General features: G+C 53.8%; 1 protein-coding gene across 2 annotated transcripts; it reads right to left on the bottom strand.

Moving 5' to 3' along the window:
• Positions 1 to 567: 567 nt before the first annotated feature.
• On the bottom strand, positions 568 to 8,407 carry OVOL2 (ovo like zinc finger 2). Of its 2 annotated transcripts, none has more exons than XM_039717407.1 (4): positions 7,270 to 7,655; positions 6,984 to 7,174; positions 4,577 to 4,766; positions 568 to 1,818 (listed from the first exon to the last, which is right to left on the bottom strand). In XM_039717407.1, the coding sequence occupies exons 2-4, from the start codon at positions 7,032 to 7,034 to the stop codon at positions 1,508 to 1,510; spliced, it is 552 nt and encodes a 183-aa protein (XP_039573341.1). In that variant the 5' UTR covers positions 7,035 to 7,174; positions 7,270 to 7,655; the 3' UTR covers positions 568 to 1,507. The 2 variants fall into 2 exon arrangements, with proteins under 2 accessions (XP_039573341.1, XP_039573332.1); XM_039717398.1 differs by lacking the exon at positions 7,270 to 7,655 and adding an exon at positions 8,221 to 8,407 and having other exon boundaries at positions 572 to 1,818.
• Positions 8,408 to 18,428: the final 10,021 nt, after the last annotated feature.

Raw genomic sequence — 18,428 nt, forward strand, 5'->3', positions numbered from 1 at the left:
ACACATCCCATGCAGTCAGGTGAACATTAATCCCATTGCAGAGAGAGCTTTAGCTTTCTGCAAAGTCAGGATCTTCTCATTTACCTCAGATGTTTTTTTTTCTCCCCAGCAACTTCCCATGTATTGAAGTATTCTACAAACTTTCCTGCTAGATAGGATAAGTTTGTTCTTAACACAGTAGCATCACTTTATTATCCTCATTTTCAAGGTCTTGAGCACCAACAGTTGTGCTGAATAAAGCATTAACATCCTTAGGAATCCTTTAAGACCCCTAGAACCTTTTCCCCACAAAAAACCCAAGCAGGTGCCTGTACAAAACTGAAGCAAGTTGAAAAGGTTTTTTTTACATTTCTTGCAAAGTTGCTCAAAATGTCTCATTTTAGCAGCAATGACTGTGAAAATGCTGGCTAAGCCTGACTTGGTATTTTAGGTGGGAGGAGCCTTCTACACTTGGCGTGGTCACAGAGGAACAGCTAGATTGGTGCCTGCAGTTTTGCACTGATCTCCTGAAGCAGACACAGGCTCAGTCCCCCTTTCCACTGCATTGTTGTATTAATGAACAGGCACTTGACTATAAAAGACAAAAAAAAAAAAATCCCAAACACACACACACCATAAAATATGCACAAAATTGCATTTCATCATGACAGAAAACACTTAATTTCAAGTAATTACACTACTTTCTTTGGGTTTCTGGGTTGCTATTGGTGTATGTTAAAAAGATGTAATAATCCAAGTGAGCACAGCAAGTCCAGGAACATCAGAGCTAAGATTTCACTTGTATATCAACATAATAAAAGAAAATTCATGGCTTCAAGTACTTAAGACACAACCAAAGTCTGCCCTAGAATAATGCCATTTGCTAGTAGAGAAACTTTGAAAAGAAAATGTTCTGCATCTTTGGGAAGATTTTCAACTCACCTTGGGTCACACTTCCAGAAATTGTTAGCAGACTGCAAAGGGGCAGAGCTGAGGGTGTTTGCACTTTGTAACTCATTAGATGATAAAATGCACTCCTGTTATTAAGGCACTTCAATTAATGTTGCATAGAGCAGTGTACCAGCAGCGCTCTTACCCAACACTTTTCACCCAGACCTCTCATAGGCAATTGGCATGGGAGGTAGCAGTTATTAACTTTACAAAACACAAATACACCTGGGGAAAGGTGAACTCCTTTGTCAGGGGCGTTCAGACCTGTGGCAGAGCTGAAACAGAAAACAGGCTACCCAAATGTCAGCTCAGTAAACACTCCATCCGAGAGGTGACAGCCTTTGCAAGCATTCCGTTTTTATTGGCCAGATAAAAAAAAAAAAGTCTGATGTTTCCATCACAAATGGGAATATTTCTGTCAAGCTGAGATTTTACCAAAATCAAGAAAGTCCAGTTAACAGAAAGCATCCCTTTAATTTCAAAGGCGTTTCTTTCAAAATTGTTCTTAAAAAAATAAGATACGTAGTCCTACATGTAAACTTCATTCCCGCCGAGCGCCACCCGAGCGCCACCGGTGTCACTCGTCCTTGCCGTCCTCTTTGGAGTTCCTCTGCAGGACGGGGCTGAGTTTGGTTTGCAGAACAGCTGCGAGTTTTTTGGAGGTTTTCTTCAGGAAGGCGCTGCCGGGGTGCACGCCACTGACGTGCAGGTACAGGTCCTCCTGCGTGGGGCCCGTGTAGCCGCAGTCCTCGCACACGTAGAGCTTGTCCCTCCTCTGCTTGTAGGCGTACTGCTGCTGCACACCGTGGATCTTCTTCAGGTGCGACTCCAGCGAGCAGCGCTGCGTGAAGGCCTTGTTGCACACCTCGCACTTGTAGGGACGGATGCCTGCAGCGGGGAAAGGCAGGGTTACTGTGGCACTGGCATTCTCTGAAAAACCCCTTCACCCGGGATTTTAATTCTAGGGAGCTAAGAAGCCTCAGAGAAAAAGGAAAACAATTATTATTTAATTTGCTTTTCTTGTGTTTTGCTCACGTGTGGGATGTGTTTGGAGATTGTTTACCCACAGGTGATTTTTCTTTGGGTTCTGGTGTGAGTTGTTTTCACTCATTGGCCAATCAGTGCCAAGCTGTGTTGCGACTCTGGAGTCACAAGTTTTCATTATTAGCTTTTTAGCATTCAGTAAATATCCTGTCTGTATTCTTTAGTATAGTTTAATATAGTATTCTTTAATATTATATAGTCTCATAAAGTAATAAATTAGCCATTTGAGAACTTGGAGTCAGATGCATCATTCCTCCCTGCCGTGAGGGTCCCTGCAAATACAATATGTTACCTGTTGTGTCACCTGTGTCTTGTTTCCCACAGCCAACCAAGAGCAAGGCTCTGACACATCAGCTGCTGACATGGTATCCAGCAGCCCAAGGAGCTGCCTCTCTAAACAAAACATCCTCCTTTCAGGCTATGGGTTTATATATTTAGGCATAGAAAACCTAGGAGTGTTATCCTCAGCAGATGCTGAGGATAACAGATGCCCATCAGTGGTTTGGCCCTAAGGCAGCCATTAACAACTTCTGCAAAACTTATTTTAGACCCCTGACAATTTTAAATCATCTGATTAGGTAAAACTATCCGTTTCAGCTTTTATAATGAATGAAAACTTCTGTCTTGGTAAGACTTCAATTTTTCTCTTTTGGTTTAACGAGGCTTCAGTGAACAGCAGTGAATGTCCAGAGCTCCCAAGTGCTTTCATACCATACAGTTTTGAGGACTGAGACTACAAATTCTAGAGAAACGCAGGAAGATGAAAGAAATAACTCTGTGTGTTTTCAGAGGAGGGAGAAGAAACTGGCTTTTGATTTGAAAGCCCAGACAACCAACACCACAAAAATCAATTTTACCACCAATCAACACTGATTTAACAACAACTCCTCCAGTGCTTAAAGAGCTGAGGATTTAGCAACACTTGAAAGAACCCAAACCAGCAGGAATTCTGCTTACTAGACTAGATCAGTTAGTTTCCAAGCAAAGACCACCCTTAAAACTGATATAAGGAGTCACATAATCCCCTCTTTTCCCCAGGGAAGGTGGAATGCCAGGGTCTGGAAGATCCTATGATGAGCCAGTCAGAAATGTGTAAACCAGATTGGTCTGCTCAGACAGTTGTAATTTTGTGATTGCATTGAGTTACCAGTCAGGACCTGATCTACCTACCAGAAACCGAAGCTAATCAGAAGTTCCAATAAGCAGCATCTCAACTGCATTTTTGTTTAGTTAAAAGAGGTCATCCCAGTGCACCAGATTAAACTATCAAGAAAAAAGTTTCCTAATGCCTGCTGCTGTGAAATTGCTCTATTTCCATTAAACTGCAGTTGGAGAGAAAGCCCAAACCTTCATTAGAATTCACACACAAAAAGCAGTTTCATGCTCATTTGAAGGCAATTTAAACCCCCACCATCCTTGGTGCCTGCTCCAGCACTCCACAGACAGGAACATAAGCAAAGAAAGGGCAGTGCCAGGATGGCGCAGCCCATTAGGGCTGTGGGAACCTCTTCATCGCTTAGGAATCATTTAAAATCATTTAGGAATCATTTTAATTCATTATGACCAGAGACCCTCTTGGACTTATTTTCTGACTCTCTGATGAGGAGACAACTTGAAAAATCGCTTCTTTTGGAAGCACTGACTCCACACTCCAGCCATACCCCAGTGGCAGCCCTCCTTCCCACACGAAAGCTTTGCAAACAAACCCAGGCAGCCCAAAACATTGGCTCCAGGCAGTGCCTTCCCATCCAAACAGGTGTCATTGCTTTTGGGGGCTCCAATACTAAGATACAGCTCCTGCCAACATCCTTGTGTCACTTCTAGCAGTTCACCTGGTTAATGGGGCTCTGCAGAGCAAGCCCAAATAATCTCCAGTTCCCATTGAGTGACCACACATCTGGAAAGATGGGACGTGCCTGTGAGATGTGGTGGATGCACCTTCTGGATGTCCAACAGTGCAAAGCCAAAGCTGCTGAGCTCAAAGCTGCTGAGCCCACCAGGAAGCATTGCCCTTGGAGAGGATGGGGCTGATGTATATTTAAGGCATTGCTTCCACCAAGGGAAAAAAAAGCCAATCAAACTGGCAGCCTTCTCCCTGCTCCGGGCTGGGGTAAGAACTGGGAAAAGTGAGCTGGATTTGAGGCAACAGAAACACAACCACTGTGATTTGGGATGGACTCAGCAGAGTGGCCACAGACAGCACCTTCTGCAGCCTGGGGGAGGCACAGCATGAACCACACTTTGCTTCCTCCAGACATTTCCAAGACCAAGCCAGAATCCCGTCCTGCACAGCAGTCAGCTGGGAAGGCTCCCAACAGCAAAATCCCCAGGGAACTGCTGCTCGTTGCCTCTAGAGGGCAAAGCGTTTTCACGGAGCTCCTGCCTCCACTCCCCGCTGAGCAGGATAACTGCAGGGATTCACTGGTTATCCCAGGCAGGTTATCCGGGGGGTCCCCACTATTTTTGGCACCCCCGCTATTTTTGGCAAATGTTGTTAACCAGGGCTTCGTGTTATGATCTCGCCAGGCTGCCCTCACCCTCTCCTCGTCCTTGTTCCATGCCACCCCTTCTCCCTGGAGGTCCCCAGGGAACACATTCTCACCAGTATGGGTCCGGACGTGCCTCTTCAGATCAAAGGTGTCGTTGAAGCCTTTTCCACAGAAGGTGCACAAGTGTCTCTTCACCTGGCTGTGGCACTTGATGTGGCGGTTGAGCATCCTCTGCAGGCGAAAGCCTTTGCCACACAGCTCGCAGCTATGCAGGGCAGCGTCGCTGCAGGTGCCAGTGGTGAACTGGGGAGTGGGAGAGCACTGCGTGAGCGTTGGGATGGACCAACAGAAGGAATAAAGCAAACCAAGCAGGGCTCATTGTGGCATTAAAAATTAAAAAATAAGGGGGGGAGATATTAGAAATGAAAAGTGAAAGCATCCAAGATTTTCCTGCTGGGTGAAACCTCCACGCTTTCCTTGTAATCAGGTGGGGGGAAATTCATGTGCACAGTTTGGGACTGAGGCATCTCTGGCCAGCTTGGATTCAGGGCTTAAAACAAATTCTGTGTAGTGGTTTCCTTCCAGGGGCAGCAACCCTTATCCAGCTACATCCATGAACACAAGGGCTTAGGCTGTGAGCACCTTGCCTGCTCCTGCACTCCGCTGATAGCCTGGATGGAGAAGGGAAGTAGGGAAGTCCTCTCTGGCGCCAGGGAGTTGTTTTATGTGCTGCCCTCACTAGTCACGCCTCCAACTGCTCCGGGTCCCTCAAAAACCAGTCAGCAGTGATAAAAAAAGGTGGTTTTGGAGAGATAAACCCAAGGCACGTTGTGCTGACTCAGCAGAGACTGAAACAATGGCCCTAATCTTGCCCCGTTGGTGTCCCAGTCTCGTTAATTAACAGCCTAAATTAACCTCCTAAAGTGACATTAGGGGGTAATCTCATTCCCACTCCTAGCACCAAAAGCATTGCGCCAACACCATGACATAATTTGACTAAAGAAGACACTGATGATTCAGCTCCTGGGAAGATCATTCCTCAGAGGCAAGGCTTAATGTCTGGAAAATGTAAATACTGGGCTGCTGGTTTAATTATTCCTGGTGGAACACAGGGACATGCCCCCTGTTAGATGCCAGGGATGAGGGAAAGTCAGCAGAGCAGACAGGACCACGTGCACAGATCCATCGGCTGAAAAACCCAGCTCTGCTGAAAGGTTTTGCTGTGACAGTCACAAACAGCCCAGGTTAAATTATACAAAGTAGGTTAAAGTCAAACAGCAGCAGGGCGGGCTTTTCACAAAGACAGGAATACCTCTGGGGTCTCTTTTTCCTGAAGAGCCAGTTATTTTTCCCTGTCCTCCTCCTCTGCTTACTATTGAAAGAACGCTACTCGAAATTGTAAAGAAAGATTAAAAAAACCCGGCAGCTGTGAAACCACGAGGTGTGAAACTGGAGGGGGAGCCATCTGGGAAGAATCTGTTGGGCAACAGGGCTGTGACTCCACCTCAAGCAGCTGCATATAATCGGGGTGAAACCTAATCATGAGACTTCAGAACGCGGTGACTGAAAAGCTGTCAGCCCGGCACAGACAATGGTGATTTTTACAGCTCCATCCAGCAAAGCAGCAGCCAGGGTTTAACGAGGTGTTAACTACCAGCGGTAAACACATCTCCTTCTGCCTAGCGCTGCGGTGGCCTGGCTCTGCCTCTGCTGAGGGGACCCTGGATGCTCAGAGAGAGACGTGGCACTGTCCGGCACTCGCTCGGTGTTGAATTCTCAGGTACCACGAGGCACCGTGAGCAATTTGGCTTCTCAGCCTCGGGAGGGGAATCACTGCGCTGCTCTGCTGGCTGTGCCCAGGGAGCAGCCAGAGCTCCTGCCCTCGCAGCAGAGGCTCCTCAGCAAAGGCGGTGAACAGGTGATTGCTTCATTTCACCCAAGCCCGCGGCTCCACCTCAAGGTGGCAATGCTCTTTCACAGCTGTGGAGGAGAACCTTTGGCTGCTTTCTTGATGGGTCATGGCGTGAAGGGTCACCCAGCCCTTCTTGGTGAAGGCTTGATGCTTTCTTGATGGGTCATGGTGGGAGGGGGACGGCCTGAAGGGTCACCCAGCCCTTCTTGGTGAAGGCTTGAGGACAACCTAGAAGGCAGCTTTTAAGGAGGCCCCACGCTGAGGAACAAGATCCACCCACGCACCATGGGGCATGACTCCTAGCTGCCAGGGCTGGTCCTTCCTGGCTGGGTGCAGAGCTCCTGCGGGACCCGAGCCAAGCAGGTCAGGGGCAGCACATCCCAGGCAAGGATAAGAGAAGGCAAAGGGCACTGGAAGATTGTGGCACATCGCTTACGAGGCTCTCCCTGCCGCTGCCATCCTACAGCTGCTCTCGCAGGCTGTCACCACTAGCCCGGAGAGCCCAAGGGACTGTTGTCACCCGGCGTCCCCGGGCAGCAGCCAGGCCTTGACCTTGAACAGGGGTCACCCCATTGCCAGAGAAGGATGGTTGGGGTGTGGGCGGTTACCTTGATTTTGGACCTGACCATGGGCCGCTTGACGGCCAGGTCCAGCAGCATCGCCCCGCCCGTGCCCAGCTCGCCGGGGGCAGGCTGGGGCGTCGGGGGGTCGCTGGGCTCGGCGTCCCGGGTCCCGCTGCTGCCGCTGCTCTCCAGGCTGCAGCTGTCCTCGTAGCCCAGCAGCACGCAGCCGATCCCGCCTGCAACGGGGTGGGGATGCTTTGATAAAGCGGGGGGACCCCGGAGCCGCGGGCAGGGCCGGGCAGGGGGCGGCGGGCGGGAGCCGGTGTTTAACCTGCGGGCGGGCCGCTGGGGCGGGGGAGGATCCCCGGCTCACGCTGCAATCGGAAACTCAAACACGAACGGTCCCAAAGTTCAAACAAGCCAGCTCCGCCGCCTTCCCGTTATACCCCGGGCAAGGGCAGGAGGAGCGGGAGGAGGAGGAGGAGAGGGGGAGGCCAGGAGTACATCACCCCCCCCACCCCGCCCTGGGTCCTTCCTTCTCCTCCCCCAGCCACCTTTCTCATGCAAACGAGGTTTCCCACCTTCCCGGACACACACACACACACATTCCCCCCCGGTCCGCTCCCCGCCCCGCCATTCCCGGGGGCTCCCCGGGGTGGGAGACGCTGCCGGACACGGGGGGGCTGGCACCCCTGCCGCTGCCCGGGCAGGGTTGTCCCTGTCCCCTCCGCCGCGTTTCGCACAGCTCTCTCTATAGAAAAATGCACCAGGAAACTTGGGAAGGAGCATGCGTGCTGCAAACATAACGGTGTCAACAAGTCTGCTTACCTGTCCGACCGGTTGGAGCAGCTGAGCTTTGTTCCAGCCCTTCCTAAGGCATGAATGTTTGCAAAAGAATTTAACGTCTGAAAATTAAAAAAAAAAAAAAAAAAAAAAAAAAAAAAAAAAAAACCCAACAAAAACAAAAAAAAAACAAAACAAACCCAACAAAAACATTCCAAAACCCCGACAAAATAGCTTAGAACCTGCCAAAACTGATCAAAACCTTCTGAAAAGATGCCAAAAGACTAGAAAACCAGTCAGAAATTCCCGGGGGCTCCCCGGGGTGGGAGACGCTGCCGGGCACGGGGGGGCTGGCACCCCTGCCGCAGGGTTGTCCCTGTCCCCTCCGCCGCGTTTCGCACAGCTCTCTCTAAGCCGCCCGCCCCCTCGGGGCTCCCCCGGCCCCTCCGCGGCCCGCGGGGACCCCGCTCCCTCCGTCCCCGCCGGCGCGGGGCCGTACCTGGGATGTAGGTGTCGGCTCTCTCCTCGTCGGGCAGCCCATCCCAGCTGCGCACCGCCGGCTGCGGGCTGCGGCGCTTCACCAGGAAGGCTCTGGGCATGGCGAGGGCGGGGGGCACGGCTGGGCTCGGGGCGCAGCGGCCGCTTCGCCCGCCCGCAGCCCGACGGGGCGCGGGCGCTGCGCTGCCGTCCGCACCAAGAACCAAACCAATCCAAAAACCCAGCCGGGGAGGGAGCCCCGCAGCCCCCGCCGGGCCGCAGCCGCTGCCCCTCTCCGCCGCACCGGGATGCCCTGCCGGGAATGGGGGCCGGCGTTACTCCCTATTTGTGAGTGCGGGTCCCGCCGCCCACGGGGACCGAGCAGAGACCACCCCCCGGGACTGCCCGTCGAGGGGAGGACTTGCCGGGAAAGAGGCCGAGCTGTCCTCGGGGCAGCAGCAGGAAGAGAAAGTTCTTATTACTTTTCTTAATGACTAGCTTTTCTTCTGTTCAGAAAGAAAAAAATAAATTTATTCTTTTTCAGTCATTGATTTAAAATTCAAAACGTGTCACAGCCTTTTCTCTCCCTCCCTGCTTTTTTTTTTTTTTTTCTTTTATTTGCCTCTTGTCGTCTTCCCCCTCTTCCCAAAGTGGAAATGAAACAAAGACAAGAGGTTAGGGTATTGGGGAAGGAAGCAAAAGAAACAGAAGAAAACCCACAAGAAGTCCGCGAGCAGAGCAGAGCCTGCGCGTGGCGTGGCCTTGGGTGTTTGACAACAGTCAGGGATTCCTTCTCCCGTCCCCCGTTCAATCTGCTTTTTTATTCAAAGCAGTGGAAACGCACTTGGTGCCTCCGTCCCCAGGCTCATCCCTGCGGCAGAGAATGAGCACCGGGAGCTGCTTCCCCGCTCCTTCCAAGGGGAGCCACTCCTCCCTGGGGGAGCCGCTTTGCCCCGCAGGGCAGAGCACACCCGGGGGAATTGATGGGAGTCTCATTGTCGGTTTCACGGAGACCAAGATTTAACTTCAGGGGCTGGAGCCTCTGGAAGGAGCACGCCTTCAGAGACCAGGGCCAGATGAAAGAGCTCTGCTGGCTGCAATGTCCCCGTTAGTCCTGTGCAGCCCCCGGGGCAAAGCTCAGCCCCACATCGGGCGATGCTCTGCCAGAGAGCTCCTCCAGCAGTCTGCATTTCCACCAGGGTATCCCAGCACACACTCGCTCCCCCTGCTCCTGTGGGGAATTTACAGTTTCCACAGGTACCAGGTGGGAAGCCACCTCAGCATGGCTCCGGGCAATACCTCAGCGAGACCGCACAAAAAACCTTCCCTTTCTCTCTTTCAGGCTATGTAATTTCTCTGTTATGTCTGAGATTTTGCTCCAGGACAAAATACAGCTATGTGGGGCTTAATTGATTTTTTTTTTCAGTGCTTTTAACTTGAGGTTTCTTTTATTTTAAGGACTCCTTGTCTTTTAAGCCGAAAGAGGTAGCAAATGACATTAATCAGAGCGCTCCCAAGCCAAGAGCTCGCTGAGACGACTTCACTGTCATCTGGGCTTTCTCAAATCCTGCTTTGAGGTTCTCATTTAATGAGGTCCTGGAGCACACACTCCACTTCCACCGGGTGCTCTAAGTCAGACGTGCAGTTACAAGCATGGCTGAATCAGGAATAATAACAGTAACAACAACAACAACAATAAAAAAAATAATAATAATATTATTATTATTATAATCATGAGCTCTGGAGCCTTGACACGAGTGGTCAGGGCTGAGGTGTGCCCAGCACCACGGGAGACACAGAGTGGAGAGAAAGTCCTGCAGCCCCTGGCAAGGCAAGAGGAGCTGCGTGGAGAGGCAGCAGCTCCATGAAGGAGCATTCCAGTGGCAGTGGGCTGCCTACGTGCTGAGCCACCAGAGGAGACACAGAGTGAAGAGAAAGTCCTGCAGCCTCTGGCAAGGCAAGAGGAGCTGCATGGAGAGGCAGCAGCTCCATGAAGGAGAGCATTCCAGTGGCAGTGGGCTGCCTACGTGCTGAGCCACCAGGTGGAAATGCAGACTGCTGATGGCTGGTGTTGCTTGGCCAGAGCCCATAGGAAAACCATACTGCCTTTCCTACAAATACCATTCCTTGGTATTTCCTAACCTGGAGGAGCCTGAGGAGCGTGCTCACAGCACGACCCCACCAACAGCACTGCAGGGAGGCACAGGCAGCACCAGGAAATGGGATCTTTGGGGATCCTTGTTGCCAGCAAGGCAGCCCACAGACACATCACTGGGTGGCCATGTCCTTCTCCATGCTCCCAGTGCTGCATCTACTGCTTCAGCACTGTAATTAAACTCGATAAATAATGATGCTAACGAGGTAATGGCACAAACATTTCTGTAGGATCTTGTATAATTTTCAGCATTACTTGGGTGTGGGAGAACATCTAGCACATTAAATTAATATTTCGGTGTAAATCAAATTAAATGTACAAAATGCCCTGTAGGGTCAAAGCACAGTGGGACCCACCCTTATGGATTTGACTACTAAAATGTGTTTAATTTCACTCAGATCACTTGGGAGTGAGGAGGCAGAGATGGGATCAAAGAAAGGACCAGCCCTGTGTCGCTGTCTCAACCACATCCCGCCCCTTGCCACACCAACCCTGGGTGGGGTTGGATTGGTGGCCACGTGTGAGGGGCAGGGGGACTCATCCCCCCCATTCTGGAGGACCCCGTGTCACTGCCAGCATCACCCTGTGGATGTGGCACCCAGGAGGGAGTGGGGACAGCCTGGGGGCAAGCACCTGGCTGTAGGGAGCCAGGGAAGGAGCTGGGCTTGAGAAGAGCCCAGGAAAGGAGGTGTAAGGCAGGCACTGCTCAGGGGACAATGGCTCAGTGTGATCTGTGAACAGGGAATATTTCAGCTGTGATCCCAGGGAGCCCTGGCCGTTCTTCTTCTTGCCTGGGCTACTTTTCACCACGATCAGCACAATGAGGTGCGAAGAGACCCGGCCTGGGCAGGGGTGAGGGTTTGATCGCACAGCCCATCAGAGCAGAGCGTTGTTGAAAGGCACAGTCCCTCAGCAGTGCCAGGGCAATGCCTTCAGCATGGAATCCAGCAAAGGGACCTTCCTGCTCAACCCCCAGCGGCATCCTGTCCCCAGCCATCGCTCCTCTGGCATGGGAATGGAGGGAGTCCAGCAGGTCCACCTGCAGGGGCTGGGGGTGCTCTGCCCTGCAGTCACTTAGAACCCATTTCTGGACATTTCTCATTATTTTGAGCCCAACCAGGCTCAAAATACAGAGATGAGAATCCGGCTGGTACAGCAGCCTGGCCATTCAACCTTTGGTTTCTATCTCCCAGCAGAACTCGGGTGAGGAGATTTATACAAGTTTACTGACCATGCAGGAGGGGCCATAGCTTCATACCTTTGGGAAAATGAACCTTCATCTTCAGGGTCCTTAGTGTTCTTGGCACACCAGGGCTGGGACACCTGGGCTGCTGCAAGTCACCCAAAAACCCAGCTGACACCCCCTTGGCTGGTGAGCCCTCACACTGCTCTCAAGACACATTTTGGGAGAGATGGGGAAGAGTCTGGGTGTCGAAGCACTGCCCAGACCTCTGCAGGACACCGTGGCGTGACATCAATTCCCTGAAACGCTCCAAGGCAGGATGGTGAGCACCAAGCCCAGTGCAGCACCCAGGAGTGGGCACTGCCAGCCCACCAGGAGCCCTGGGGTCACAGAGACAGCTTCACTGAACATTCAGCTGAGAAAAGACTAGAGCAAGGCAGAGAGTATCTCCTGTGCAGCCTTTTCCAGCCTCCTGCCTTCTTGGATTACCCAGTGGAGGTCAAGCATGCCATAGGGTCTCTCAGGCGGGACTGTGAGGACCTCTGAGGACTGAAAGCGCACAGAAAAGCACAAATCCCTCTCCTCGGACACGTGTTCCTTCCAGCCCAGGCTCTCCTTCCACCTGGCTGTCTCTGCGAGGCGCTGCCGGGGATGCTCGGCAGCGGGGCTGACTCAGCCGGGTTTCGGCAGCGCCTCGCCTCGCCCCAGGGCTGCTCCTGCCTCCCAGGGCAGCTTCCCGGGCAAAGCACGGCCTTTGGGTGGACACCGGCCCGCGGAGGGCAGGGGGGTGTGAGCACTGCTGGCACAGCACAGCTACTGCCGCCGTCACCCTGTGCGCTGCCAGCGCCGGGGCACGGCCACTGGAAAGCCCTGCTTCCAAGCCAGGCTTTGGCAGCTCTCCTGCTTAGATGAGGAAACGCTTCACGGCAGCGGCAGGAGCCAGAGTGGCTCCGCGCCAGCATTATCTCGGCAGGAGGGAGCAGCGGCTCTGCAGGCTGCCCCAGTTTGGAGGGCGATCTGCTTCCCTTGACTGAGCAGGGAGGGATGCAGAAGGTGCCAGCTGGGGGGAGATGCCTCCCGAGGCTGCGGCAGAACCTGCCCTGCCTGTGCTTCCCTGCCGCGTTTCAAAGCACCCCACCAGGCTGACTCACCGGGCTCCTGTCTCCCTGCCTCCCACGGCCCCTGCCACTCCCGGCGTCTCCCTGTCTTTCTCGACCTATGGCTCCACTTCCTTCCCACTCTCCCCAGCGGCTCAGCACTGTCTCTCTGGCCGCCCATTCGCTGTGGCTCTGCTTCCTCGGGGCACCCAGCACCACCACAGGCTCCTGCTGAGCCTGCAGGTCCCACTCCCTGTGGAAAAGGCCCCCCTGTGAGGTCTGTGGTGGGTGTTGGACCGCAGCGTCCCCTGAGCATCCTCCCCACTGGTATCCATGGCCCTGTGCCAGGGGGAAGGGGCTGCTGGAGGATCTTGTGTGCCTCACATCCCCTACACATGGTCCAGCACCACTCTGGGAGGACAGTGACCCTCCTGGAGAGATGTCCTCTCTCACAAGGTAGCCAGCAGAGCCCTGAGCTCTCAGACTGACATGGAAAGGTGATTGTGTGAGCATCTGTCTCTGGAGATCTCTGAAGCCCCTTGCCAGCTTTGCCTGCATTGTCTAGCTTGGGGTTTTTTGTTGCTTGGTTTCCTGCAATCCTACTGCCCAGTGTTTCCTCCCTGGGAGCTTGAGTGTGTTTCTACCAGCCTGATCCTGCAGCAAGGGTTCCAAAGGCAGTGAAATCCCAGGAGTATCCTGCAAAACAGAGGACAGAAAGCTACTTCCTCTGAATGCTTCTGCGGTGCTTCAAAATGCATCACCTTTTTTAGACACCAGCAAATCCACATGGGCTCTAACTTCCAAAAACTTCCACTCAAGTCAGAGCCTCTCCACCACCCTCTTCCAGCAACCAGTCACTGCTGCTGGTGGCCCTCAATGCCCTGAGTGTTTCTCTGGTGTTTTCACAGGAGACCAAACCCAACAGCTGTGCGAGCAGTGAAGAGATGTGGCAGCAGCCTCTCACCCTTCTTGCCCAGTTGTCTGGACTTTGGATTCTCCCTGGCAGGCCACAACAAGCCTCAGCCAGGTGGGTTTGGCCACTTGAGCAGCTTCCCAGCTCAGTCTCTGGAGGGGGCTGCTGGAATGCAGTGGAAAGGATACCACAGGTGAGAGGCATTTTTCCTCCTTGCATTATGCTCGACTCATCATCACCACACCTCCCTGTTCCCATTTTGCTGCCTAGCCTGAGTCTGCTTCCCATGCAGATGGGAGGTATTGCCCTGGAAAAGACCCGTTTTCCCTGGCACCGGGATGCACAGCACACCGGGATGCACTGCCACCAGGATGCACTGTTGTTGGGATGCACTGCACCCCAGGATGAGCTCAAGGAGGCTGAGAGCTCAAGAAAGGAATGCGAAGCCCATTGGCTGGCTGGGATGACAAACATTTGTCGGGGTTTGGGAAGACAAGAGGGAAAGCTCTCCGTGAAAAAATACAAAAACGCTGGATGGTGGAAAAACGCTGGATGAGCCACAACTGGGGGCTGACTCAGTCAGTCTGTTTCCAGGTTCCTGAAAATAATGTGTGCCTTTGAACCCCGTGCTTCCCGCAGCTGGCACGGCGTGATAAGCTGTGCTTCCCCCCTCCCACAAGCCCTGCCATCTCTGCCATGCCCCGCCAAGCTCAAACCTCGGTGGTAGAAAATCCCCTGTCCCCTCCCCAAGGACAAATGGCACCTCTGGGGCCCCCCAAGGCTTCCTCATTCCTGCCGGATGACGGCTGCCATAAATCCCATTGTATGCGGAGGGAGTTCAAGCATTTCTTTACCATTTCAAAAATCTCCAGGAGGGGCTAGGTGCTGTCCCTGCCATCGCTCTCCTTTTTGCAGGATTATAGAGTGAGAAGGAAGTGATAAGGGCAGAGAGGGTCAGCTGGAGCAAGGAATAACTGTCCCCAGCTGGGTGCTCTGGGACAGTCCCATTGCTGCCACCCCGGGCCGAGCACCCTGGCAGTGCAGCTCCCTGGGGTTTGGCAGCAGCAGAAAGAGAAGATGGCTCTGCTGCACTCCTCCCAGCTCCTCCCCGACAAGGAAGACCACCAGGACAGCCTTGGCCACTGGCAGTGGTGATGCCAGCCTGGGCACAAAACAGCTTCAGGCAGGGCCAGGGGCCAGGACAGAACACCCGGAGCCCTGTGTCGGGCACTGCCTTGTTAGGGATGCACCTCCTTGTGCTTGGCGCCACGCATGCAGGGGCAGGGCTGATTCCATTGGGGATCCAGCACTGCTGCTGGAGAGTCCCTGCCTGTCCCGCCTGTGCTACAGCACAGCATGTGCTCCAACACGCCCAGGACGAGCCAAACGCCGGCACACACACACCCTGCTGCTGGGAATGGCCACGGGAGCGCAGGGGTGCTGCTCCCAGCTGGGCCCCTTCCTTCCACCTCTGGTTTGACTGCTAAGGGGGCTCAGAGCTGGCTGCAGCACCCACGGGTGCCTCTGGCCCCCCCACACACACCCAGATGAGCCCTTCTCTCCTGCTGCCCTCATGGCTGCAGCCCAAGAATCCCTCCCCTCCCTCGGAGGGTGTGAGCTGGGGATGCAGCTCAGCCTGCTTTAGGGGCCAGAATTACCCTGCCAACACTTTGGGGATCCGTGCACAACGGTTTTGGTCTCCCAGTGCCTTTGACAATGATTTCCAGGAGAGAAGGAGCCCAGCCCTAAGCCAGCAAGCACCCCTGCCCTCAGTTCCCAGCAGCGCCGCCGCCGTTCCCGCCGGCCGCGGGCAAGGGTCTGTGCAATTGCCACCAATATAATTATTACTGCTGGGATTGCATCCCTCCCTGCCGCTGAGCAGGCAGACTTTGGCCTCTGCCCGCATTTCATCCCCCTCTCAGGGGAAGCACTTGCAGGAGGGAGCCAGGCTGCACTCCCTGGCTCCGGTACCCTCTGCAGAACCCCAAAACGAGGGGATGCCATGGGGAAGGCGGGGAGGGATTTGATGGGGAAGGGCATCCAGACCCCCCTCCTCACTCCCTCATGCTGGCGATGCCAGGGAAAGAGCGTGGGGTGTCTGGGGGCCCCTTTTCCCCCTCTGGCCAGGGCAATATGAGGTGTTGGCGCCGTGTGGCAGCCCCACACCTGGAGGTGACCCGCCGGTGTCCCCGGGGCTGGCTGCCCGACGTGCAGTGGCACCAGCCCGGCTGTAAAAGCAGCAGGGCTCCAGCAGGGCTCCAGCAGCGGCTGCCCGGAGCTCCTGCCCTCCTGGCTGGAAGGAGGAAGTGCACGGGGAATTTAAAATCCCAAGTAACTGTTTCACAGGCTGCCCTGCCAATGGAAGGAAAGTTTCAGTGCTCCTTGCTGGTAAAGAATTCTGTCATCTTCCCCCCTAATTTATCTGTACTCCATCATTCAAATCTCAGGACAATCAGATTTGCTTCCCTCCAGCTCCCTGGGAAGAACTATCAGAGGGCCCTGGGGCTTGTCCGAGTGGGAGGAGCAACAAAATTAATCCAAATTCCTGGTGAGAACAGGTTCACGGAGCTTCTTTCTGTACAAGTGCTAAGGGGATGAGTTCCAAGGGCTTTCACTTCATTCATGCCCATCAAAAATAAAACTCACCCAAGCCAGGCACACCTCCACCTGCCTGGAAAGGAGGCTGACCTGGTCAAAATAAAGCATTTTTAATACACACATTTCATGAATTAAAACTAGTTTTGGGGTTTCCGTGCACAGAGAAGCCTTCAGTCATCCCTCTGAATTACAGAGGAGGGACACAAAAAGTTACACATTACAGTTTTTTCCTCTGCATAATGCACTTTTGATTACAAACAACACGGCCCTGCCAACAAATCCTTCAGGAACATTTCCTGCAGGGCCAGGGTGGCTGCACCTGGACCATCAGTGCCCACACCACCACAGGCAGGTCCATCCCTGTTGCGGAGGGACGGGAATAATTCCGTTTCTCGGAGGGGGAAAAGGTATCACGGTGAGATAAAAGTGCCTACAACACAGCAATTAGACTTTTTGCTGCTATAATTAGCACTGCCATAACAAGGAAATCAATGCTAACAGCAGCAGGCACAGCCTGCTCCCCTCCTCAGCTCTGCCTCTACCCCGAGCCATGCAGGCACCCACACCCACACTCGCCAGCCACGCTCGGCTTCACGGGGCAAATGGAAGCTGCGTTAGGCTGAATTCAGGTTTTGGGGGTTTTGTCTTTGTCACTGAGGCAGGCGAGGCCCTGTGTCCCAGTGGAGAGCTCTGGGTGTGCAAAGTCCCCCGTGTGAGCACAAACACACACACACACACACACCGGGAGGGAGGGAGGGAGGGAGAGCTGCCTCTGCAGGCAGGGAAGGACAGCCAGCAGCCCACCACAACACGGGGGGCAAACCGAGAAAGCTTTGTGAAAACATGCCTTTAGGGTGGTTTCTGAAATTGCTATTATTATTTTTTGTTAGTTTGCAGTTTGATGACCGAGGTGGTTAACTTGATAACTTGAGGTTGGCTCCGCACATGACACGGGACAGAATGAGCAGGAGGGGGCTGTGGCTCAGGACCAAACCTGGAAATGGGCTGTGCTTTTCTCCCTCCCCTTCCACATCTTACAGGATATCTTCCTTAGGCTTCAGTCCTTTTTCTTTTGCCACTAAGGCAAGTCACAAGTGAGCAGCCCCTTTTCTGGTGGCTAGTACAGGCTTGAGCTGACACTGCCACCCCTTCTCTCCACAGGAAGCTCCCCAGAGTGACCCAAAGCCTAGCCAGAACTCCTCCTCATCCATCAGAGCTCCTGGAACAGGGAAATAAACATGGAAGTCTTAGTGAGACAGGGCCTGCAATGCAGCCTTATCAAAGAGGGTGCCAAATGCCTGTGAAAGAGCGTGGAGGGTGGATGAGGCACACAGGGGTTGCACAAGCTGAATTTTCTTTGAAATCCAGGATAAAAATGCCCCCTAAGGATGGACTGAAGATGTTATCCGAGATCATTACCCAGATCTGAGCTGTTTGCCCAGGGGAAAAATGGCCTTGAGCTTTCCAGTCTCCTTCAGGTGTGACCCAGCCCTTTTCCTCCTGGCGCTTGGCCCCACCTCCCTGAGCGGCTGTGCCGCTATTCCCGGGCCAGCAAGGGAGGAACCAGGCACAGGAAAGAGGGCACAGCACGGGTTTCACCAGCAGAGAAACCCTCCTGATCCACCTCTCCCTCAGTGTGAGCCCATGCTCTGCCTCTCCCTTTGGGAGTCTCATGGACACAGCCACCAGGCTCGGGTTCGCTGGGCTGAATTCTTCTCTCGTGTCCTTCTGCCCAGCGGCAGCTGGGGAGGTTTTCCCCAGCAGGAAAACATCCCCCATTCGCGCAGATCCCCTCTGGGCACCCTGCCCTGCCCACCTCCATCACACCCCTGCCCTGCCCACCTCCATCACACCCCTTCCCTGCCCCTGCGGCCGGGCTCCGAGAAAGGAAAACGGGATTTAAACCAGGCCAGCTGCTAAAGTGGGTTTGGGAAAGGTCCCTCTTAGCCCAGGGCACGGAAAGGGGGCAGAGCAGAGGGCAGGGGAGCTGAGCCCTCGAGAGAACGGGAGGAGCAGGAGCACCTGAAGCACAGGGCACTGTGCAAGCGCAGCCTGAGCGCTCCCTGCTCCCGGGGATTTCAGCCCCTCCAGGGATTAACGACAGGAGCTGCACCCCTCCCCAGTGCTGTGGCGGTGTGCTGGCTCCCACCAGGCTCCCGGCTCGATCCGTTCTTGGCACTCCAGGGGCTTTGGATCCCTCACAAGCATTTATGTACAAACCCCAATGAGAATAAACACACCAAGGTGAGCACTGCCACCAGACTCGACTGGAACATCATCATCC

Source organism: Passer montanus, unplaced genomic scaffold (genome assembly GCF_014805655.1).
Source record: "Passer montanus isolate IOZ18808 unplaced genomic scaffold, ASM1480565v1 scaffold102, whole genome shotgun sequence".
In the NCBI taxonomy this organism is placed as follows: domain Eukaryota; kingdom Metazoa; phylum Chordata; class Aves; order Passeriformes; family Passeridae; genus Passer; species Passer montanus.

Excerpts from the sequence above, each read along its gene's own strand:
- OVOL2 (XM_039717398.1), bottom strand. The coding sequence starts at position 8,320 with ATGCCCAGAGCCTTCCTGGTGAAGCGCCGCAGCCCGCAGCCGGCGGTG. Across the intron at positions 7,175-8,220 it reads AGCCGACACCTACATCCCAG|GCGGGATCGGCTGCGTGCTG; the intron begins GTACGGCCCCGC and ends ACCCCGTTGCAG. Across the intron at positions 1,819-4,576 it reads GCACGTCCGGACCCATACTG|GCATCCGTCCCTACAAGTGC; the intron begins GTGAGAATGTGT and ends TCCCCGCTGCAG.